General features: G+C 42.1%; 1 protein-coding gene across 3 annotated transcripts in view; it reads right to left on the reverse strand.

Annotated features, from left to right (window-relative positions):
* The window catches only part of ptprt (protein tyrosine phosphatase receptor type T), a 332562-nt gene that overhangs the window by 98276 nt on the left and 209219 nt on the right, over positions 1-25067 (reverse strand). For all 3 annotated transcript variants that reach the window (XM_085457270.1, XM_085457269.1, XM_085457267.1), the window contains one exon: positions 7404-7539. In XM_085457270.1, the coding sequence (XP_085313396.1) occupies positions 7404-7539 (136 nt within the window). The remainder of the gene's footprint in view (positions 1-7403; positions 7540-25067) is intronic.

Here is a 25067-nt window from a genome sequence, read left to right on the forward strand (position 1 = left end):
TTTTTACATCTTGAAGTGTACCATTGTGCTAGCCTTCACCAGTGCACATAACACTGAAAAGCTTTGGCCAAACTAACATCATAACAATTCACGGCATTGCTTCAGCCCTATTAAAGTGGATTCAAATAACCTTGTTTTTTAAGTACCAAAAAGGTATTAGCCTTTTTTTAAGGGGAAATAAAAAACTCTGTAAGGACACTTCATGGACTTTGTAAAAAGATCTGTATTTAACATAAACTTGATCAAAACTATTGTTTGTAGTTGTTCTTTTGGTGCTTTTTTTGAACTAACAAAGCAAATGATTATCGTTATCACCATCATCACAATCACAGGAAAATTGTGCAATACTGGTATTTTGCATTCAGATATATAGAAGCAACACAATGTACAGACTAATACAAAACTAAACTTAATCACTTATGATTATGTAGAAGTGAGTAGTAGGGTTACTGTGTGTAGATACCCCATCAAACACCTATTGTGTGTCATATTTTTATGTCATTTTGCTGTGTTTGGGCAGTGGGTGTGTAGTCAAATACAGTGGGGCAAAAAAGTATTTAGTCAGCCACCGATTGTGCAAGTTCCCCCACTTAAAATGATGACAGAGGTCAGTAATTTGCACCAGAGGTACACTTCAACTGTGAGAGACAGAATGTGAAAAAAAAAAATCCATGAATCCACATGGTAGGATTTGTAAAGAATTTATTCGTAAATCAGGGTGGAAAATAAGTATTTGGTCAATAACAAAAATACAACTCAATACTTTGTAACATAACCTTTGTTGGCAATAACAGAGGGCAAACATTTACTATAGGTCTTTACCAGGTTTGCACACACAGTAGCTGGTATTTTGGCCCATTCCTCCATGCAGAGCTTCTCGAGAGCAGTGATGTTTTGGGGCTGTCGCCGAGCAACACGGACTTTCAACTCCCGCCACAGATTTTCTATGGGGTTGAGGTCTGGAGACTAGCTAGGCCACTCCAGGACTTTCAAATGCTTCTTACGGAGCCACTCCTTTGTTGCCCGGGCGGTGTGTTTTGGATCATTGTCATGTTGGAAGACCCAGCCTCGTTTCATCTTCAAAGTTCTCACTGATGGAAGGAGGTTTTGGCTCAAAATCTCACGATACATGGCCCCATTCATTCTGTCCTTAACACGGATCAGTCGTCCTGTCCCCTTGGCAGAAAAACAGCCCCATAGCATGATGTTTCCACCCCCATGCTTCACAGTAGGTATGGTGTTCTTGGGATGCAACTCAGTATTCTTCTTCCTCCAAACACGACGAGTTGAGTTTATACCAAAAAGTTCTACTTTGGTTTCATCTGACCACATGACATTCTCCCAATCCTCTGCTGTATCATCCATGTGCTCTCTGGCAAACTTCAGACGGGCCTGGACATGCACTGGCTTCAGCAGCGGAACACGTCTGGCACTGCGGGATTTGATTCCCTGCCGTTGTAGTGTGTTACTGATGGTGACCTTTGTTACTTTGGTCCCAGCTCTCTGCAGGTCATTCACCAGGTCCCCCCGTGTGGTTCTGGGATCTTTGCTCACCGTTCTCATGATCATTTTGACCCCACGGGATGAGATCTTGCGTGGAGCCCCAGATCGTGGGAGATTATCAGTGGTCTTGTATGTCTTCCATTTTCTGATGATTGCTCCCACAGTTGATTTTTTCACACCAAGCTGCTTGCCTATTGTAGATTCACTCTTCCCAGTCTGGTGCAGGTCTACAATACTTTTCCTGGTGTCCTTCGAAAGCTCTTTGGTCTTGGCCATGGCGGAGTTTGGAGTCTGACTGTTTGAGGCTGTGGACAGGTGTCTTTTATACAGATGATGAGTTCAAAGAGGTGCCATTCATACAGGTAACGAGTGGGGGACAGAAAAGCTTCTTACAGAAGACGTTACAGGTCTCTGAGAGCCAGAGATTTTCCTTGTTTGAGGTGACTAAATACTTATTTTCCACCCTAATTTACGAATAAATTCTTTACAAATCCTACCATGTGAATTCATGGATTTTTTTTCACATTCTGTCTCTCACAGTTGAAGTGTACCATTGGTGCAAATTACTGACCTCTGTCATCATTTTAAGTGGGGGAACTTGCACAATCGGTGGCTGACTAAATACTTTTTTGCCCCACTGTATGAGGATTCTATAAAAACATCTCATCTCTAGGATTTCAGATTTTCTTTCTGTGTAATGGATGCATAAACAAAGCTCCAGTAGTAGGTTCTTTTTTAGACAAACAGACAGAAACAATTGCATATATGACTTTAACTTAGAGTTTGTGCACTTCTACATATGTGTATAGTATTTACTTAAAGTTATACACCGTGGTAAAACCATGAAACAGACAAGGGTTAATAACTTCAGTAAATTTGCTTGTTTGCCTGACTAAACTCACTTCTGTGTTCCTTCTTTTTAGATGTTTATATAATTAGTTTTTATTTAGAATGAGAATTTAATTCACACCTCCTTTTAAAGTTGTTGTGGGCATGAAAGGCGTATGAAAGCTTCAGATAAAATACAATCACAAAAGGCAGTTATTGAGCCAGAATTTGAAATAGCTTGGATAAAAGGAAAAAAGGGGTGAAATAAGTTTAACATATTTTCCATCAATTTGCAGTTCCAAAGATGTCACCTTTTCTCAATTACTTTGTTTAGGTCTGCTTCTCTGGCATTACAAACAGAAATCAGCCGGTGTACAGGGAGCTTCTGCAACATTAATTATTCATTGATTCTCCTCTTAACCTTTCTATGAAAAGTGTGTCTTCTGGTGCTGGTTCTTTGAGCCCTCAGGGCTACCTGGCTGTAGAAACACTGAATCCCCATTAAGCCTTCAGCCTTGTTCAGTGTTATTCACTTTCACATACATTATCAGCAACATGTCCTGGCTTTCTTCAGAAAATAAAGTCCATTTGGAACACATGTAAAAGTGGTCTAAAAGATTAATTGGACAGCTATGAGCGTACTTCCCAACAAAGTTTTGGTGCAGAGTAATTTATGAGGTTTAAAAGGCATGTAAAACACTTTCTGTTTAAAAAAAATCTGCCACTGGGACTGGCTGAAGTATGCAGTGTAAAATATAGATGATCCCAGATATATGGTAAAACCATCACTGTCTGAATCCATTCAGTTGGACTCATGTTATCGATTGTTTTTCTTTCTTGTGTCTCCATGACTCCCCACTATGTTTTGGTACAATTTAATAATTTCCCTTTTCTCACGTTTTTCCTATCTTGATATGTACTCCATGATTTCATTTGACATATATGTGCCCTTTAATTCTGACTGATGGCCTCGGTCAGCTCCGGTTCACGAGAAGCATCCCAACTGCTCCTTCTTTTCTCTATCTTTTTCTCTACAGTGTCATTGCTTTTTTTGTCTATATCTACTGTTGCAATGTTTGCCCTCTAATTGGCTTTTTATGTATATTATGCCCCCCCCCCCAGTCTGGTTAGCATCTCATTAGCATATCCACTTGACCCCAGGGTTAACCAGTGCTGCCTGGTTTTCAATTACCATATTCCTTCCAATCTTATACATTTGTCCCTTCCTTCTGTTACTCTCATCCTTTCCCACTTTTATTTTGTTTAACTTCTATATTCCCCATTTGTGCCTTCTTCTGATTTCTCCACCTTTACCTTTTTTGTTATATAATGTATTATCCTCCTTTGGCTCTACTGGATTTGTAATCCTCTTATTTGGTATATTTTCTGTTAGCCTGGGTTAGCCTCTAATTAGCATTTCAAACTGACCCAGTGCCCTGCCTGACTTTATATTTTTGCCTGAGTACTCTTTTGCTTGCTTAAAATGGTTACAACGTTATATTTGACTAGCAATAAGGTATCTGCCAGTTTTCCCTCAGGGCATTTTTATCTGTTCATCAAGCTTAATGTTCAAAATTCAACAGCTGTTCAATAGTAACAGGTTATGAACAATTCTTTAATTTAGCAAATGCAAGTTGAGAGCATCCTTGTTGCATTTAGACAATATTTTGTCCTTTTTCTCTCTCTCTCTGTGGAACAGTATGATTTTACATGACATTGTGCTTGATTCAAGCTTTTTGCTAACTAATGTTTTTAGTCTAAGGAGCTTGGAAAGAAAAACACCTGGACTTCTTTAAGTTTCCTTGAAGATGTTTCACCTCTGATCCGAGAAGCTTCTTCAGTTCTAAGCACAATTGATGGAGAATCCCAGATTTTAAGCCCTATGGGAGTGTCCCCAAGAGGGTCATGGACCCCCTATTGATCCTCTACCTAATCACACGAGCCAAAGTGTGAAAATGGGTGTGGGTCACTATCAGCCAAGGTTTTAGGTGAACTCATTTTGAGACCATGCCCCACCATATCATGTGACTTACTGAGATCAAATGACCCTAGATATGAGTGAGCACTGAGGCATCTGGGACGGGATCTCAAAACTGAATTATAGATTGCAGACAGCTGGTGTTGTAAGACAGCCCCTCTGTTCAAAGATGGTCTTCCACGACCCTCTTAGGAACATTCCCAATAGGGCTTAAAAATCTGGGACTCTCCATCGATTGCTCTTAGATCTGAAGAAGCTAGAGGTGAAATGTCTTCAAGAAAGTCAAAGAAGTCCAGGCTCTTTTAATTCCAAGCTCCTTAGACTACTATGACCTGGATGGCTGAGAAGCTTCACAGACAACAAATAATTTTAGTTTTACACAAGCAAGTAATCTACCTGAGAACCTGACCTTGTTCAGTGCTATGGTATTTCATTTTAGTGGATGTTTGGTCGATATTAAAACACAACTTTTTATTTTAGGAATGGAGACAGTACAGATTTGTAAAGCATCAAACAATCTCCAGTAGCTATATATTCCTTCCAAACACAGTATTACGTTTTGTAAAGAAAAAAAGAAAATCTCAGTTTTTAATGTCTAAAACAGAAGGACCAAGTGAACATATTGTCTAAATGTATTTCATCACACTCCCGTGCAGCGTTTAGTTTTGAAGTGTACGCAGTTTATAATAAATACTGATAATTACTGATCTCTTAACGCACTATAAAGTGGTTACTGGAATGCATTTGCAAGTGTGTCATTATTTTCTAATTTGACTGGTAACAGAAAATAATCCTCACACTATTTAGTTTTTTCTCTAATTTTGCTGCCAAGTTAATGTATGTTTTAAAGCAAAACCAACTTTTTGGGAAAATAAAAAACAACCTGTGACACAAAAATCACAAATGTAAAAGCAATATGAAGGATATGAAGATTAGAGAGGAATGGGATAATTGATGGAACAGTATAGAAAACTAGAGAAAGTAACAGAAAGAAAGGCTGGTGATGGTGCAAGCCAGTGTGCAAGTAAACAACGATACAGAAAGCTTTTTATATCTGCTAAATGGGTTATATAATACAGTTTTATATACACTCAACAAAAATATAAACGCAACACCTTTGTTACTGCTCCCATTCCCCATGGGATGGACGTAGAGACCTAAAATTCATTCCAGATACACAATATAACCATCCCTCCCAAACAGTGGTCACAAATCAGTCCAAATGTGTGGTAGTGGGCACATCTGCTATATTGAGATAACCCATCCCACCTCACAGGTGTGCCACATCAGGATGCTGATCTGACATCATGAGTAGTGCACAGGTGTACCTCAGACTGCCCACAACAAAAGGCCACCCTGGAATGTGCAGTTTTTTGCGCTATTGGGGGTCTGGGGACCCAGAACCGGTCAGTATCTGGTGTGACCACCATTTGCCTCATGCAGTGCAACACATCGTCGCATGGAGTCTATCAGATTGTCAATTGTGGCCTGTGGAATGTTGGTCCACTCCACTTCAATGGCTGTGCGAGGTTGTTGGATATTCATGGGAACTGGTACACGCTGTCGTATACGCCGGTCAAGCACATCCCGAACATGCTCAATGGGTGACATGTCCGGTGAGTATGCTGGCCATGCAAGAACTGGGACATTCTCAGCTGCCATCTGCCCTGAACAATGTGAACCATGATTCATCCGTGAAGCGCACACCTCTCCAACGTGCCAGACGCCATCGAATGTGAGCATTTGCCCACACAAGTCTGTTATGGCGACGAGCTGGAGTCAGGTCAAGACCCCGATGAGGACGACGGGCATGCAGTTGAGCGTCCCTGAGACGGTTTCTGACAGTTTGTGCAGAAGTTGTTTGGTTGTGCAAACCAATTGTTCCAGCAGCTGTCTGGGTGGCTGGTCTCAGACGATCTTGGAGGTGAACCTGCTGGATGTGGAGGTCCTGGGCTGGTGTGGTTACACGAGGTCTGCGGTTGTGAGGCCGGTTGGATGTGCTGCCATATTCTCTGAAATGCCTGTGGAGACGGCTTATGGTTGAGAAATGAACATTCAATGCACGGGCGACAGATCTGGTTGACATTCCTGCTGTCAGCATGCCAATTGCACGCTCCCTCATTGCTTGTGGCATCTGTGGCATTTTGCTGTGAGACAAAACTGCACATTCCAGGGTGGCCTTTTGTTGTGGGCAGTCTGAGGTACACCTGTGCACTACTCATGATGTCAGATCAGCATCCTGATGTGGCACACCTGTGAGGTGGGATGGATTATCTCAATATAGCAGATGTGCCCACTACCACACATTTGGACTGATTTGTGACCACTGTTTGGGAGGGATGGTTATATTGTGTATTTGGAATGAATTTTAGGTCTCTACGTCCATCCCATGGGGAATGGGAGCAGTAACAAAGGTGTTGCGTTTATATTTTTGTTGAGTGTATATATATATAAGTCTCTGGGGAATAGTATAATTCTCATTTATTTGTCTTTAAGGATTATAAGATTAAATATGTCGCCAGGTTTAATACAAAATTTTGACCTTTTATATCGCCAGAAGAAATGTCTATAAATCTGTAGGTTTTGCGGATATGTTTTTAACCTGAAATGTTTGTTAAAAATTTTAAATCTTAGACTTTTGTTGTTGTTGTTGCAAGAAACAAAACCTAAAGGGGAAAAAAACATTGTAAATTCTGATTCAGTTTTATTTCTAAATGTGGTCAAATCTCTTTAACTGAACATATTTTTTTCTTGATAGATCATTAGGGTCAAATTAATCTGTCACTCCCTGCACACTTAAAACTATCCACCTGCGTATATATGCTAATGAGGACACTTGAAACTTAAGAATACAGCCTATGCATTAACCTCGCTTTCTTTTAGTTTACTAATTTGCATTAAAGGTGCATTACTATAAACATAAAACTGCAGTGCTACTTACTAGTATAAAACAAACTACACACTGCCTTGTCTAAGGGTTAAGATAATGGCACTGAAGTTACAAAAAAATGTGTTAATAATGACTCATTGTGAAAATGCTACATTTAATACCTTTAAGCTGCTACTCTGTCCTGTTGGTTAGTTCAATACCTACCTGCGTTTGAAGGTGAGAACAACTCCAAGAAGGATGATGATGAACATAAGAATCCCAGCAATCACGCCAGCCATTTTAACTGTGCTGTCCACCTGTTTCTCTGGCTCCATAGCATCAGAGTCCTGCGTTGATGCACCTAAAAGCACACATATGCACACACAAACAAACAGGTATGCAGATAGTCACATTGGTAGGGAACCTTAAACATATTTGCTTGGCATATACATTCACACAGAAATGCTAATGTGCGGATGGACATATTCATTTGCATACAGCATTGGAAGTTCAATACGGTGAGCAGGTTTTGCAGGCACACACATTCACTCACACCATTGTGGTCAGAAGTTTACACAAACTCATCATGAGTCGTCGATTAATCATTTGGGGCTATTATTCTTTGAACTGTTCATTTTTTAAATTTTCCTCATGTTTGTATAGCTTTAATGTTTTCTTTAAGGTCCCTTGGAGCAATTTCTAAATAACTGCAGATAATAAGTTCACCAGTTTAAGCATCTATATGGAAGAAAAAGTTATTTAGATGTGCCACTACTTTGCCAAGGTGCGGAAAAAGACACAGCTGTCTTGGAAATCAGTTAAGATGTTCAGAAACAGCACAGGAATCAAGGTTCAAACCAGCCATGAAAAACTGCTCAGATGTCACAACCCACAGTGAAGCTAGTCACTCTGTTGGATGGACTGAGAGACTGTTGACCAAGAAATAAGCCCCTTGTTCAAAAATTGAGACATTCAAGCTCAATTGAAATTTGTAGCCAACACAAACAAGCCAATTGTCTTCTGGAGAAACATTTTTTGTCAGATAAGATTGCACTGTTGTCAATAATGAAAGAGGTATTTTTTGGAGGCTTTCAACCCTAATAACACTTTACCAGTTGTCATGCAAGGTGGTGGTAGCATTATGCTCTTGAGTGGTTTTGCCTCATGATGAGTGTATGTAAACCTCTGACCACTACTAGATCTATATGTATACAAAGACATCTTTATTGATGGACCCATATATCTAGATATAAAATGTGTACACAGTCGTACATATGCTCAAAGACAAAACATATATATGTTGGCAATGAAGGAATACTGGAAACACTGTATCCCAAGGTGAAGATAAATTCTTAACACTGCATCCACATTAAAAGAGAATATAACCCATAAAATCATGGTAACAAAACACAAAAACAAAAAAGTAATAGGCATTGGATGAAATGTGATCATTTTTGTTCAAAAATGAAAATTTAAAGGAGAAATTTGAAATTTAGCATTATTTGACAATATTAGACAAGAATTTGTAATGACAAAGCTCACACTAAAATGTGTGAATTTTCAGTATGTCATTTTGAAAGCAAACATTATTTTCACAAATGTTTATATTTCATTTTAGAACAAAATGATTAGACATACTTTGAGTGATAACTGTTAAAAGGCTTTGTGTTCTTAAAAAGTAATAAGTGATAAACAATGGCATACAACCATACACAGTGTAATGAAGATGACAAACAGTGGATGAAGAAAGCATTTCATTGGCAAAAAAGTGGTGCTTCATGAACTATTAATAATCAATAACTAATTACTCTCAAATTTACTACCCTTTCTGAGTGTTTGACAGTCTCTTTCAAATGTAATGCAGTTTTAAATTTAGTAATGCCTCTTACAGGTAAATATATAAAGCCAAAGAATAAAGGGAAATATAGTAGGGGTGCAACGATACACAAAATTCACGGTTCGGTTCGGTTCGATACTTTGGTGTCACGGTTCGATATTTTTTCGATACAAAAAAATGTTCATGCCTTTTTAATTTGTCATTTATTAAAATTATAAATATATATTTTAACTCAAAAGTACAGTTTTTAAATTTAACCCTAACCCTTGTGCGCGTTTTTTATTTTGACAGCGAATGCGCACCTGCGGACCACTTATGTGCACCCCTGGTTATTTAGCTCGTCATATTGCAGCCACAGAAATTCTTTTGTCCATGAAACCATAAAGCTGCACTTTCTTTTTGCCTTATAGTCTCATTTGTCATAACTTCTCCGTTTTGTGGTAAGCTTTTCTTTGGCTGTCACTTCTTCACCCTGACCTGTCTTATTTGGCTCAGCAGAACTAAAATATATATACTGCTACTTTTACACACGGACTCACATAAGCTCAGCGATTCTCTGCGCGATCAACCTCTCACATGTTTAAGCTTGCTGCGGGAGATTTCACTTGTCATGTTTGCATAGTAAGCTAACGATTAATAAGACGATGTCAGAGGAATTGGTGCACAAATTATCATCACTCACAGATCAGTGCTGTCATTGCAAAGTGAAAGCAAAAAAACAAGCGCAAATTCAAACGCGACTTCAATATGTCACATATTGACAGTGGCTCACCGATGCCAATGACATAATTACCCAGCTACATTTCTGAAAGAATGCAAAAGCATTGACATATATTTTTCCTACAATAGCCCGACGGGCAGGGCAGAGAGATTTTTGTAGCCCGACTGGAAAGATCGCTAGCTCCCGGACGTCGGGCTAGCGATTTTGCAAGCCCTGTATCTGATTGAGGAATCACTCATCTTTGGAAAAGAGAGTTTATTACAGAGAAATGGCTCTTTCCAAAATAAAAGCTATACTATCCGCTTCTTCTGGGCTATATTCTCAGCAGCATAAGGAGAATCATGTGCTAACAGCTGTCTAAATGACTCGGCTAAAGTTAGTAGCATGCTTGTTGTTTTTGTCTTTGCACTAGGATGATGTCGGCGTAAATGTGCAGTCATATTCGTTGTGTTCCCACTAGTGCTTTCAGGTTAATCTCGTTGAAATGACCTTAACGCCACAACACGGCAAATCTCCGTTAACGAGCTACCGCCGATCGCCCCGTGCATGGGGCTAGACGGCCAACACGTTAACGAGCTAACTGCGCTAACACACTAGTTCACACCAATGTAATTAAGCATTGCATGGCACATCCAACATACTGTTTTACTTTAGTCCATGACTCGCTTACCTTCAGGGTCATACGTCACATGAAAACCAAAATAATTCCAAACGCCAGATCTGAATGAGGGTGGGGGAGGTCCATGTTGCAAGGAGAGCTTAACTTCTGTCTTGCTAGCTTGCCCTGCGCTCTTCCTCCTGACTATGCTGTCTGTGTTGAGCGCTCAGTGGATCTGCGCTCGACAGTGCAGCCTAGGCGGAGTAGTCGAACACAGATTCACTGAGCGCTCAACACAGACAGCATCGTCAGAAGGAAAGTTGATAAAATAAATTACAAATGTTGTATTGTTCGATACATATGCGTACCGAACCGAAAGCACTGTATCGAACGGTTCAATATCGATACGAATATCGTTGCACCCCTAAAATATAGGTGAAGAATAGTGGAATAACGTTTTAAAGAAAATTGTTTTTCTTAAACCATTACTGACTTCATTTCAAAGGACAAAAACAGTGGTCCAGAAATGTACATAGAAAACACAGTACAGACTGGATTTGCATCACTTTGAGTTACGTAAGGATTAAATAATTTGGCAAATTATGGGGAAACAAATGGGGAAACTTGGGGAAGGGGGATAAATGGTTTGTGTATATTGTTGATTTTACTAAACAAGAAAACATATTCAAATATATAAAGCGCTGCTCTCATTGTGTGAAGCCAAATAAAATATATTATTTTTATAATAAAAGAATGGTATGTAATATGAGTTACAGCTTAACCATAGTTTCCATTAATGATAATACCACTGAATCTGATCAACACTGATGTCACAGAAGGTCACAGAGAGGCCAATGAACTGTGTTAAAGGCATATAAAGAAAATTTCTTCTGATGTTTCATTCATATATATGAAATTTATATCTAGAATTTATTTTGTAAAATGTTTTCAAATACCATCTGTGCTGAACCACAGAAATATCTAAAAAAAAAAAAAAAAAAAAAAAAAAAAAAAAAAAACTGCTTAGTGTTTTTGGTCTGTCCTTTAAGACAGTGACACAAATGCACTCTCATTGTCAGTGCTTTTCTCAACTGGTAACTGGTTGCTAAAAATTATAAAAGTCAAAGATAAGTTCCTAGGATATTTTGTATAGAAACCAAAAGGTAACTGTCAATAACTTTCAACAGACTGAATGTCAAAAGGTAAAATCAGACATAAAACAAAGGACTGGTAAAATGTATTACTTAAAAACTGACAGTTCATAATAAAAAATACACTGGAAAGACAAAGACAAGAATCCCCAAGCTTGTGATCTGTGATCGTGCACATGAATGCCCCTGTCCTCGTGGAGACATATGCCAAACAGATTCTTGTTATAACCTTGATAGACAAAGACAGCCGATTAATAAAGTAATACTGCTGCGTAGGAGTTCAGTTTAATCCCCCGTCTCTCTCATCTTCGCCCCCTCTGCAATAACAACACAAGGTTGGCAGTGGAATGCACTGAGCTAACGGCTTAAGCACCTAACCTTGGCACACTCAGTAATAGCTGCTGCAGTCCTCAATTGCCGTGGTGAGGAGATGTTCTTTTAAAAACCCCGAATGCCTTCAATGACAACATATTCTCAATCTTTATAGCTCAATCATTGACAGTCTACCTGTCGTGTAGCTGTATCATCTTTGAAGAAAAAAAAAGAAGAATGCATCAGTTATTCTCTGACAATTTATTGCTAAAAAGATTTCTTTGTGTAAGTTTAATAACACATTATTATGTTCTGCTTTTTGAACACTTTGAGTTTTCAAAACTTGTACCCCATATCGGCAGATCTGTTTTATGAAGAAAAAAAATGAAGAGATTTTGAAGGTCTTATAAATACAACATGTCAAGACTGAATTGTGTTCGATCTACACCAGTGTTAGCATGCTAACCCCTAGTACATCATGTGTAATACCGCCCCCACTCCAAGATGCAACTCTGAGTTACAATACTGGGGTGGTTTATGCAACAAGCTAATACTGCTGACATAAACAACAGTTATTTAGGAAATTAAAGCATCTTGGGCAAAGAATAACATGCCCTTCCAGAGACAATAGTGTCCCCCTAAAAAGAAAGACAATTTTTTTATATTCCTTTCTTTTTGTTTTTGCTTCCTCTTAACATTTTTAATCTTATATACTAGATTTTTGACTTTTTTCTTCCTAGAGAAACAGAAAAATCATAAAGGCACAAAATGCAAAGTGTAATTTTAAAAGACATGGACCTGTGATTATTTTTACACTTGTGCCACCCCAAGCAATCACTGTACAGATGATAGTGGTTCTAAAAAGAAAAGGTGCTTTTCCAGATATTGGAAAGGTGCTTTTAAGAACTAAGGGACTTTGCAAGGACGTTTTACTTGAAATTGCTTTTAGTAATAATACAATGTAGTAATTTTTTAACGTTTTTAAATCTTTGTTGGGATCGTTCAATATTTTTATTTATTTTTATTTTTTTATCTTACTTACTCTTTTATATCGAATGAACAACATCAGAAAATAGTGTTCATGGTACACTATCGAATAGCTTATAGCCCTGTAAACAGCAAAGGCTTAAGAGTTCAAGGTTCAACTTTTCTGTGTCTGTCAAGCACGTTATAGTTAAACCAAAGTCTTGAGCGATCATGCAAGAGACGAGTTCACACATTTCCCTGTAGTCTGTGCCCTGGTAATCACCCCACAGGTGTATCAAACCTCAATTTCCCCCCTGAGTGATCCACAATATGTATCACCTGACACATTTCAGTGTGACCCCATTTGTTCACACTTCACCAGCCCATGTGATGATTGGGTTCAACAGTTCATGATGTAACAGGAGAGGACCCCATCTGGTGATGAGTTCAGCTCCATTTAACATTGTGATTGGCCAGTTTGGGAGCCAATCAGGCACACTTAAACAGAGTTCTGACCAGGGCATAGAAGAAGTGATCTAATGTGACTTTGTCCATTACATGAGGGTAAAAGTTGAGATGAAGCAAATTGGAACAGCAAAATAAGACTAATTTCCAACTGGTGCAAATACAATATGGAGCAGACTATGGCCTCATTTATTTCTGTATTGTCAGTTTAAGGTAACAGGTGGCCTGTAAGTACATAAAATAGATGCATCCATCTTGCTTTCTTGCCACAGGTACTGGCAGGTGGTGTAGGTATTATTTTCTTGGCAGATACCAGGTTGCTAAAAAAGAGAGTTGGAACAGTGAAGAGCTTTGCATCGTGTCATAGTGTGTGAATGTCCTCATCTTTTCACAAACTGTAACTTTCTATTAATGAGTATCCTAAAATGTGCACTACCTCAAAAAAGAAACAAAAGAAAGAAAGAAATCTGGAAATTCTCACATATACTTATGTCTGCAACCTGAATATTTACAACATTAAATCACTCATCTGTGGTCTCATAGAGAATGGACTGAATTGAGCCTACATGGCGATGGCCACAGTAATTTTTTGTTATTATTATGTAATGTTAACTCAACAGAAAGACATGGAATATCAGAAAGAAAGATCCAACTGTTCTACCAGTAGCTGGATGGCTGTCTAGGTGCCTGAATTCACACCACCTAGTTTTCACAATAATAGGTTGTCAGGACTATACTGTAAGGTTTGGAAAGGGGTTACTGTGGTAACACTAACACAAAGCATAAATACTTTAGATCGTGTATATAGGGTAAATTGCTGCAAAAGTGATATATCTTAAAAGCTATTGGAAACAACAAACCTTTTAATTGGAAGAACATTCAATTAGAAAAGAAGAATGAACTGAACATTTTGGTGCAACTGTGTACCAAAATGTTGAAGTACTGGAAAAATATGATTCAATGTTTTCCTCAACAGAAGCTATGCTAAAATATATAAACTATAGTGCAGAACTAAATATATGCACCTATACTGTCAAATACTGTCAGAAATTCCTAAAAATATCTACAGGGTGAGAATTACTTCACAAAAACTTTAAATATGAACTTGAGCGAAAATAAATAATTGGCTCGGGATAAAATATAAAAAAATAAAAGGATGTCATGGAATATTTTAATTTATAAAAGTTGACTTCTGTATTAATGCAGAATGGAGTAAAGACAGAAAATATTAAAGGGAACCGCTTCAATGTTTGCCACTGTAATTGTGACAACACTGGGTTGGTGATGATACTGATTACTTCCAAAAGGCATTAATCCCTTGAATATCTTGTGTTCCTGAATGCACATAGGATGTGTAAGTGTGCACACGTGCAACTGGGTATAATGTTTTTTGAGGGTGTTTTTTTCCCCCCATTTATACCATTTCTCCCCTTTTTTTATTTCCCCTACTTGGAGAACATGATAAAATTATCAGGGAGGAATTACGAGTAAAACCTGAGATATTAAAAACATAATCTCATCCAAATGGAGAGAAGATTGATTCTCCTAGCTTCCAACGCACTCCTGCACCCCTGAATGGCATATTAAATGGTTCTTTTCAGCGTGGATGTGTGTATGTGTGTCAGGTGCAGATCACTGTTTGAAGGTGGGTGTATTTTGTGTGTCTTCACAAATGTACTTTTCTTTGTGTGTTTGAGTGGCATGGATCACTGTGCATGTGCACTGAGTTTGACTTACTTATTCACGTTATAGGATATCGGTTGTCTAACACGCTTAAATGGAAAGTTGAACAGAGTATAATGGGAATTTGCTGCAATATTTTTGTTTGATTAAAAAAATATATATAGGTGATGCAGGGTGTTACAGTATGTAGGCTTTACTGGTGCATGTATAAATGCAAAAATATCTTAAATGACCTGAAGGTTTAGTTTTCCGGTACTGTTTTGTCAGCAGCTGCAGGGCTTATCCTCTGTGGATTAGTGTTACCATGGCTGAGTACGTTTAACAGGATTACTAATCTGAACTATGCTACCACAGCGCTCCATGTCAGTGTTTGCATGTATACTTTTAAATCTGCCTTTTGCTGCGTTTCTGAACATTTAGGTCCATGTTTGTGTATATGTAACTATATCTGCATATGTAACAAGTTACCTCTGCGTGAATGGATCTACCTGCATTACTTTGGAAATGTGTCTCTGTCCAGTTTTGTGTATGTATATACTGTCATGGTCCTGGGCCATGTGGGCCCAGTATTCTTAGTTTTCGTGTATTTTTGTATTTTGTTCTTTATTTAGGCCATGCTTCCTGGGTTGATCTGTTACGTTGTTCCTTATGTGTTTCCCCTTCGTGACTCTTACCCCCTGTGTGCCCCTCTGTGTATTTATGAGCCCTCGTCTCTCTTTGTGCTTTATTCTATGTTTTCCCCAGCCCGTTATGTCTGCGTTCTCCCCGTGCTCTCTCTCCTCCTGTTTGAACCTCTGTGTACTTCCTGCTTTACTTTGCCCATCTCCCATCAGTGTTACGTTCACTCCTGCCGTGTCTTGTTATGATTATCAGTGTCACCTGTGTTCCCCGTGTGCATCCACTTCCCCTGATCATCCCTCATGTGTATTTAGTCTCTGTGTTTCGTACAGTCTGTGTCGCGTCGTCTGTGTTCTCACCTCCATGTTTTCACGGTCAGTCCTTGCAGTGATCATCATAGTCTGAGTTTTCTTAGTTTGTCGCAGTATTAGTTTTCCCAGTTTAGTTATAGTCTAGTCACGCCATCCCTGCTTTGTTTGTGCACTTTGTCTTCAGCCATAATAAAGGCTCGCTTTCTGTTAAGTCCACTCCCGTCTACTCACTTGTGTATGCACCTGGGTCCATCACACACACCACCGCACGGCCTGTCTCTGCAGACCGTGACAGTACGACGCGACCATGTCGGACCCAGCGACACAAGAGAGGGAGATCCTCCAGACGGTGGAGTCGCTATGTGGTAGATGGCTGCGGTGCTCCGGAGAGGAGGAACGGGAGGAGTTGGCCCGCCAAGTGGGAGTATGCGTGTCTGTGTTTCCCTGGCTATGGGAGGCACTACACCCGCTGATCACCGACCTTCTCGTCACCGCTCTCCAACTCCGTCCGCAGCCACAGCTGCCTAGTGTGCAGGCTATGCCGCCAGAGCCCTGCTGTTGTCCCGTTTCCCCGCTGCTTCGCGAGCCAGAAGCAGTTGCAGTTGGAACGGTGAGGCTCGCCACCGACACACCTTCCGCTCGCGCCCCGTCGGCTTCCGCGTCTTCACCGCGGTCTGGCCGCACGGCGTGGCGCACGGAGACGACGGAGGCCATGGACTTTGGCGAGGAAGAGCGGCAGCAGGTGTTACGGGCTTATCGGGAGGACGAGCTCCGGTGGAAGCCCTGGCTCATCTCGGAGCAGGACCTCTCACCTGCTGCACAGCCTACCAGCCGCTCGCCGTCTCCAATCCGCTTAGACTTTACTTCGCCTGCCTCATTTCTGGCAAGGATGTGGGCGGACGACCGGGAGATCGCCGCTACATCACCCCCTGCATTGGTGCCATCAGCGCCCATCACGCCAGCTACCAGAAGGGGGCGGCGCCGGCGCCGCCGTGGCACCGCATTAACTCCGGTGAGTGACTGCGTTTTCGTGCCTCACGTCCCCTCTATGAAGCAGAGTGAGATGAGCATTGATTTGCCGGGGCCGGACACTATGACTGAATCGTGTTCGGAGACTGACAGTACAGTGTTTAGTTGTTTAGAAAGACCTACTAAGGAAATCATGGAGCCCGGTCTCTGTGAGCAGCAGCAAGCAGCTTGCACCCACGTAGAGGAGGAGCTCCGGGGAAAGCCGTGGCCTACCCCCGATTGTCAGCACATCTTTCGGGGAACACGCCTGGCTCTCGGGGGCCCTCGGAGCCGCCAGGGTCTGCAGCCTCTCACAACTCAGTTAGCTCCCTCGCAGCCACCCTCAGTTCAGTTAGCTCCCTCGCAGCCACCCTCAGTTCAGTTAGCTCCCTCGCAGCCACCCTCAGTACAGTTAGCTCCCTCGCAGCCACCCTCAGTTCAGTTAGCTCCCTCGCAGCCACCCTCAGTTCAGTTAGCTCCCTCGCAGCCACCCTCAGTTCAGTCTCCAGTGCCGCCTGTAGCGCAGGCCCCAGTAGCTCCAGTGCTGCCTGTAGCGCAGGCCCCAGTAGCTCCAGTGCCGCCTGTAGCGCAGGCCCCAGTAGCTCCAGTGCCGCCTGTAGCGCAGGCCCCAGTAGCTCCTGTAGCCCAGTCCCCGATAGCAGTACGGTCCGCTGGTCAGCTTAACATTCAGCCAGGGGTCTCAAATCTCTCTGGCTCTGCATCAGCTCCTGCTGGGAGCTCGGATGAGCTCATCCAGGACTCCGCGGCTCCCACGCCGCCACCTACCTCGTCAGCTGGAGAGTCCGAGGGGCCCGTTCAGCCTCCTGTCTCCGCTGGAGGGTCCGAGGGGCCCGTTCAGCCTTCTGTCTCCGCTGGAGGGTCCGAGGGGCCCGTTCAGCCTCCTGTCTCCGCTGGAGGGTCCGAGGGGCCCGTTCAGCAACCTTCCTCGTCAGCTGGGGGTTCTGGAGAACCGCACCAGCCTCATGCCACGTCAGCTGGAGGGTCCGAGGGGCCCGTTCAGCCTTCTGTCTCCGCTGGAGGGTCCGAGGGGCCCGTTCAGCCTCCTGTCTCAGCTGGAGGGCCCGAGGAGCCCGTCCGGCCTCACGCCTCGTCTGCTGGAGGGCCCGAGGAGCCCGTCCAGCACCATGCCACATCAGCTGGAGGGCCCGAGGAGCCCATCCAGCCACCTTCTGCTACGCCTTGTCCAGCCTGTGCTTCGTCTGCTGCAGCTCCGGCCTGTGCTTCGTCTGCTGCAGCTCCGGCCTGTGCTTCGTCTGCCGCAGCTCCGGCCTGTGCTTCGTCTGCCGCAGCTCCGGCCTGTGCTTCGTCTGCTGCAGCTCCGGCCTGTGCTTCGTCTGCCGCAGCTCCGGCCTGTGCTTCGTCTGCCGCAGCTCCGGCCTGTGCTTCATCAGCTGCAGCTCCAGCCTGTGCTTCGTCAGCTGCAGCTCCAGCCTGTGCTTCGTCAGCTGCAGCTCCAGCCTGTGCTTCGTCAGCTGCAGCCTCAGAGCCGTCATCCTCGCCTGGTCCGGCTCCGGCTTCAGCCTCAGAGTCTTCGTCTTCGTCTGCTGCAGCCTCAGAGTCTTCGTCTTCGTCTGCTGCAGCCTCAGAGTCTTCGTCTGCTGCAGCCTCAGAGTCTTCGTCTGCTGCAGCCTCAGCCTGTGCTTCGTCTGGTCCCGCCTCGACTGGTCCTCGGCCAGTACGCCTGACACTGGAGAGCCGCCGCTGCCCTGCGCACTGCCGGCCCCCTGAACTGCTTCGCCGCCGCCGCTGCCTTGCGCACTGCCGGCCCCCTGAACTGCTTCGCTGCCGCCGCTGCCTTACGCGCGGTCGGCCCCCTGAACTCCTTCGCCGCCGCCGCTGCCTTGCGCGCGGTCGGCCCCCTGAACTCCTTCGCCGCCGCCGCTGCCTTCCGCGCGGTCGGCCTCCGGATCTGTTCTGTCACCGTGGCCACCTTTCCCGTGGCCGGCCTCCGGAACGGTTGGACTGGACTTTTGTGTTGTCGCCTCTCGGGTTGGCCTTCGGGCCTCTTTGGACATTCGCCTTCCTGTTCTGGACTCTTTTGTGTATTTGTGGACTCAGTTTTGTTCTCGTGCTCCTTGTTTTTGGTTCGTTTTGTTCCCTCCGTCCTGGTCCCCCGCCTCCCGCCCTGGGTGGGGTGTTTTCTGTTTCGCTTGTGTTTTGTTTCTCGGGTTTGGGCTGTCGGGAGCCAGCCCTTTAGGGGGGGGTGGTGTCATGGTCCTGGGCCATGTGGGCCCAGCAATGGCGTGTCCAGCGGGGTGGCCTGGGGGGGCACAGGCCACCCCCCAAACCAGACTGGCCACCCCAGGTGCCACCCCAAAGGCAAAACAATAAAATTCAATCAAATATCAAATGTCCGATTATGTTTTCACGGTGACGCTCAGATATCCGAGTGTAAGTGAATGCAGCATCGCTTCTGCGCTATGCGCATCACGTTAGCAAAGGTAGGAGAGCCAAGCGCGAAAGACGGCACTGCAGGATACAATTTTTCGGTGAAAGAAAATGAGGACAGAATAAATGTCCCGGTAAGTAATATCAAGTGTGTTGAATTTAGTAAACTTCGGTGAAATTAGAATACCAAGGAAAAAAATAACACTTAAAGAATTATTGCAGCTGTGGAATATTTCAGACAGTATGCTACTGAGGGCAGCTAACATAAGAGTTATGAGTTATAAGATATAATCTAAGTCGTAACATTGCTGTATGGAGCTGCAGATTTGGTTGCAGGTTAACATAGCTGGACTGGCCATCGGGCATACCGGGCATATCCCCAGTGACTTATTTTTTTTGTAATGGCATGAACAATGAGAGGTGGTGGATTGGCCAGATGCAGGTCGATGTGTAGAAATAACTCCGTTGTTTGGTGGTGGCTATGACGGGGCTTCCACAGAGGCAACAGGTGGATGAGGGAAGGGGAGGCAGGAGGAGAGACCCGAAGCAGCCGCCAGTCCGAGTGTCAGGTGAACTGAACTTCAGGTAAGAAGTTATGACCTGCAGTCTATCTGGGTCAGATATAAACCAAGTTTAGGTGGAGTTTATTTTCATGTTGCTGACTTTTTACTGTCAGTTGCAATAACTCATACTGCGTTCTAGCCAGTTTGACGGAGTTTTTATACAGCTGGGTGGGTGCTATGATGTTACTGATAGTGAACTTTATTTTATTCATAAGGTTAGTAGAGTTGCCAACGGCTCCTTAAAAATAGAATGGTCCCTCATTCAGAGAAAATATTACGCGTTTCGTATTGAGCTGAGAAGAGACGCAGTTTGTCCCGGACTTTAGCTAGAATGGAAAAAAGACACAAAGCTGGATTTATTCTGTCTTTATGCTGCACAGCTGCCTCTTCTTCTCTCATTCTCCCCCCTCCCTCTCCTGTTGCTACTTCAATCATGAAACTGATCAATGATCAGCTGATCGGCTTTTCTCTCTTGTTTGTTTATCGCCCACTTTGCGCCAGAAAGAGGAAACCAGCGGATATTGCGCTAAACAACAGCAGCACGTTTAAGCTTGATCAGCTGTTGTTAGAATGTATTTAATATTAATTTCTAGTATCAGCTGATGTTTGCTGGAGCCACAGCTGTAAAGCTGCTGGTCATGATGTCTGTTTAGATATGTGGTGAGAGGGAAACATGAAGATGAAACCAGGAGATGTCCTTACTGAACCATCAGAGCTGAACAGGTGATGGAGAAACAGGTTTACCTTTTAGGTGACATGAATGAGTTGAAGTTATGAACTGTTTCTGAGACACAAATAACACCAGGATCCTTTTTTATGTAGCTGACAGCTGGTAACTGTGCAGGGGCGGGTCTAGCAAAGTTTTGCCAGGGGGCCAGGTAGGGCATTAACAGGGAAAGGTGGGCACAAAGAAATACTTTTCTTTCTTATTCTCATTTAAAATACCTAGTTTTTATTAAATAATTATCTAAATCTTACAACCAAAGTTTTTATCTGACGTAAAATGTATAGAAATCATACATATACCAAAAAGACTGTACATCACTGTCACAACAGCATTTGTTTTCATTCAAAGGCTTTATGGCTTTAATACCTGGTGGGCCGGTCTGTAGTAAAAATGCCCAATTTTTTTGTCCCAGTCCAGCCCTGCAGGTTAATACTGGCAGTGTCACCATGCCAGCTGACTGTATTTTATCATCAGCCAGTGTTGTTCTTTATCAATATTACCAAAGTTTACCATAAGGCAGCATAGAAAGTATTTACTTGCTTTCAGGTTTTATTCAAATGTTAGTCTTTTCATTTGTTTCCCCACTTTTTTCCTGTTTCAAAATCAAACACCAGTTTGTGAGAAGATTATCTTCTTTTTTTTAACAGGCAGATAAAGTTTTGCATTGGCATTGGCTAATTTGTCAATTGTTTGTTACAAATGTTCGTATTTTAATTTTCAAAAATGTTTTTGCCCAAAACATATGTGCACTATATGTCAGTAAAAATACTATGCAAATATTGCTGTCCTTGAATGCTGAGTAAACACTGACAAAGCACTGATTGTATCTCTTGTACTTTATCAACGCAGTATCTAAAAACTTTGCACCGTAGTGGTTAAAATCTCATTCTAATAAGAGTTAAAAGTGCATTTGGTTATTAGGTTTATAGGATTATTGAATTATGGTTAAGGGTTGGTAGAATTTTTTTTTTAAACATTATCTGCCAATTAAATCTGCCACCCTTCTCCAAATCTGTGCCCCTACCTGGCCCCCCCAACAAAAATTTTCTAGACACGCCACTGGGGCCCAGTATTCTTAGTTTTCGTGTATTTTTGTATTTTGTTCTTTATTTAGGCCATGCTTCCTGGGTTGATCTGTTACGTTGTTCCTTATGTGTTTCCCCTTCGTGACTCTTACCCCCTGTGTGCCCCTCTGTGTATTTATGAGCCCTCGTCTCTCTTTGTGCTTTATTCTATGTTTTCCCCAGCCCGTTATGTCTGCGTTCTCCCCGTGCTCTCTCTCCTCCTGTTTGAACCTCTGTGTACTTCCTGCTTTACTTTGCCCATCTCCCATCAGTGTTACGTTCACTCCTGCCGTGTCTTGTTATGATTATCAGTGTCACCTGTGTTCCCCGTGTGCATCCACTTCCCCTGATCATCCCTCATGTGTATTTAGTCTCTGTGTTTCGTACAGTCTGTGTCGCGTCGTCTGTGTTCTCACCTCCATGTTTTCACGGTCAGTCCTTGCAGTGATCATCATAGTCTGAGTTTTCTTAGTTTGTCGCAGTATTAGTTTTCCCAGTTTAGTTATAGTCTAGTCACGCCATCCCTGCTTTGTTTGTGCACTTTGTCTTCAGCCATAATAAAGGCTCGCTTTCTGTTAAGTCCACTCCCGTCTACTCACTTGTGTATGCACCTGGGTCCATCACACACACCACCGCACGGCCTGTCTCTGCAGACCGTGACATATACTGAATGTATCTGTGGCCCAATGGTACCTCGGTTAAGATAGCTGTCTCTGTGAACATTAACAATGGTAGTGATTGGCCATTAGCTCTATCTTACAGACACACACACACATACGCCAGTTTCCACTGATGTTAAGTAAAGCAGGATACTGTTTACTAAATACTTAAATCACGTTCTGAGTGATTGTATGCATGTGTGTATTTCTGGACTTATGATTTATGACATCTTTATGAGACAGGTCATGTGCTCTATGTACGATTTATTGTGGTTCTATATTGTAACGGTTTACACATTTGATTGACAAGTGAAAGGTTGCAAGTTTGATTCCAGCTGTAGACAAGCGTAAAACTGCCAAATCAAACATGTGGTGCTACTTGCTGTGGTGGCCAGCTGAAGTATCACCACATGTTTGATTTGGCAGAATAGAAGATAATACATCTTCTAGTAATAGAAGACATTAGATTAATGTGTGCCAAGGTAAAGGCTGAAGTGATTTTCATGTCAGATGCAGTTGCTGAAATCTTACAGGTACAAAGAAAAAAAAAATTCTTTCAAGAACCTGATCCTTCAAGCTTGTTAAAACAAATTAAATTAGAATTTTAAAAAAGTGATAAATCACGTAACACTAGCTCATTCTCAGTGACTTGCAAAGCAATAAAGCAAAAATTGAGAAAAAAAAAACTTTTTTCTTTTTTTTTTAAATTGATCTACGTGTCACAGAGTGAAATAACTATTTCATCCCCTATGACCCAGTCAGAATTCTGGCTCCTATGTGCCTATGTGTCACACAGATAGCAAACCAGTCAATCTGTCACTCTTACTCCTGATCTCAACTCCTTATTTGTATAAATCACACCAATATTTTTCTTCCATTCAAACCTCACCTGATCACCATGGGCAAGAACAAAGACCTGTTTAAGGACATCAGGGGCAAGATTGTAGACATACACGATTATTAATCTTTTATTTAATCTTGGAAAAAAATCTCACTGAGAGTAAAAATCTAATTTCCAAAAGAGACCTGGCACAAGGCTAGAATGGCCAACAAGACCATCAGCAAGAAGCTTGGTCTTGGTGTAACTCATCAGAAATGGAAAAACTATAAAATGACCATCAGCTGCCCTTGGTCTGCAGCTCTATGGAAGATCTTGCAGTTCTCGGCATTGCGTATTTTGTTCTCCCTTCCTTTCCACTCTGTTCCTCTCTCTACTTTTACTGTCTCCCTCCCCTGATGCTGATGACATCTTTCCAAAGAGCCTTCTAAGATTTATGCAGGGGCAGGTGAAAACTCACTGGAGCAGGTGGAAAATTCAAGCCAGAGACAGAAGGGCGGATTTAGCATAATACAACAATTCACAACAATGTCTCTCTGGTGAAGAGGTAAGCAAGTACACCTGTCCGCATGCACAATGCTACAGTAAGAAGAGGGAAAAAATCTTTAGAGTCAGTCTCTGACTTTTGTCATGTCTCTTTCTCAGTGTTTCATGTTCCTCCAGGCCTTTTTTTTTCTTGACAAAAAAAGTCCACTATCCACCCACCCCATTTTTTGTTTCTGCCAGGTCTAAATGCAGTTGAAGCCTGCACGCTCACTGTGCAGCCTGAAAAGAACTTCATCCATTCCTTATGGTATTGTGCCATAAATGTCACATCATCCCTAGATACTTACCTACAAATGCTCCTTATGAGAGTTTTTTTTAAACATTCTGACTCAATGTGTTGCAAATTCAGACAGAAAACTGACTGACGAAGCAGCAACAAGTAAGCACTTGGCAATGATGGAAAAACAGCAGCAGTTACAAATAAAAGTATGTTTGTTTGTCTGAGGTAGTTGGGTTCAACGACAAGTATAATTCAGACACGACTCCCTCAAAATGTTACTTTTACAGTGTTCTCATGCACACCCATATCACACAAACACATGCACACACATACTCAGATAGCAAGCCACATGTTGCGTCAGTATTGCACAGTGTCTGTGTGAGTTACAACACGACTCTGAACACCACCAATTATAATCGACCTCAGGACTAATGGGAATGGGAATTAAAACTGACATATAATACCAATGTGTGAATGACAAGGGGTGGGTTTGATGCTCCTATGAGCCATGGTAGCTGAGAACATGCTGGGCATTCAAACCCTGCCAGTGTAAAAGTCCCACCTAGCAATGTATACCTTCTGGTTTATTTTGCCCTCGGTAAGCAAAAACGTATGATTTGGAAATTAATTTCTATTTTACAAAAAAAAAAGAGAAAAAACAAAAACAACAGTGTTTTGGCTAAGAGGTACAAAAGCTTTTTTCAAATTGCAGGCTGTCTTTTAGTTCTGCATTACTAATATGTGACGTGAATGATGCAATCCACAACCATGTCTGAGAGACATGCATGCACAGAGTAGCAATGGTATTTATCTGCTTCACGTGGTGGGCTGCATATGAAGTCAGGGAATTATTTATTTTATTTATTTAACTGATTTGTTCTCAGCCATATTGACAGTTTATCACAGTGGTCTCTTATGTATTTGCCAAAGCAACTGAACAAATACAGCTTTAAGTGAGAGTTTATTTGTACACATGAAGAGAGACTGCAGAGTATTCTTTCTGGAAGACGCAAGTAAGTAATTTCAAGTATGTTATATTATTACTACTTAAAAAAAGGTTTGTGAGTATAAGGATTATAATAAGTGGACAAATTTTACGTTCCATATAGACTCAGCTTTAGATAAATAAGTCGAGTCGTTTAGCATTTCTCAAGCAGGATAGATTAATAAAGTGTGACTTCTACTAAGTGGAG

Source organism: Copadichromis virginalis, linkage group LG5 (genome assembly GCF_057382275.1).
Source record: "Copadichromis virginalis isolate Kocher_CV1m ecotype Utaka linkage group LG5, C_Virginalis_male_GT1.1, whole genome shotgun sequence".
NCBI classification, from domain to species: Eukaryota; Metazoa; Chordata; class Actinopteri; order Cichliformes; family Cichlidae; genus Copadichromis; species Copadichromis virginalis.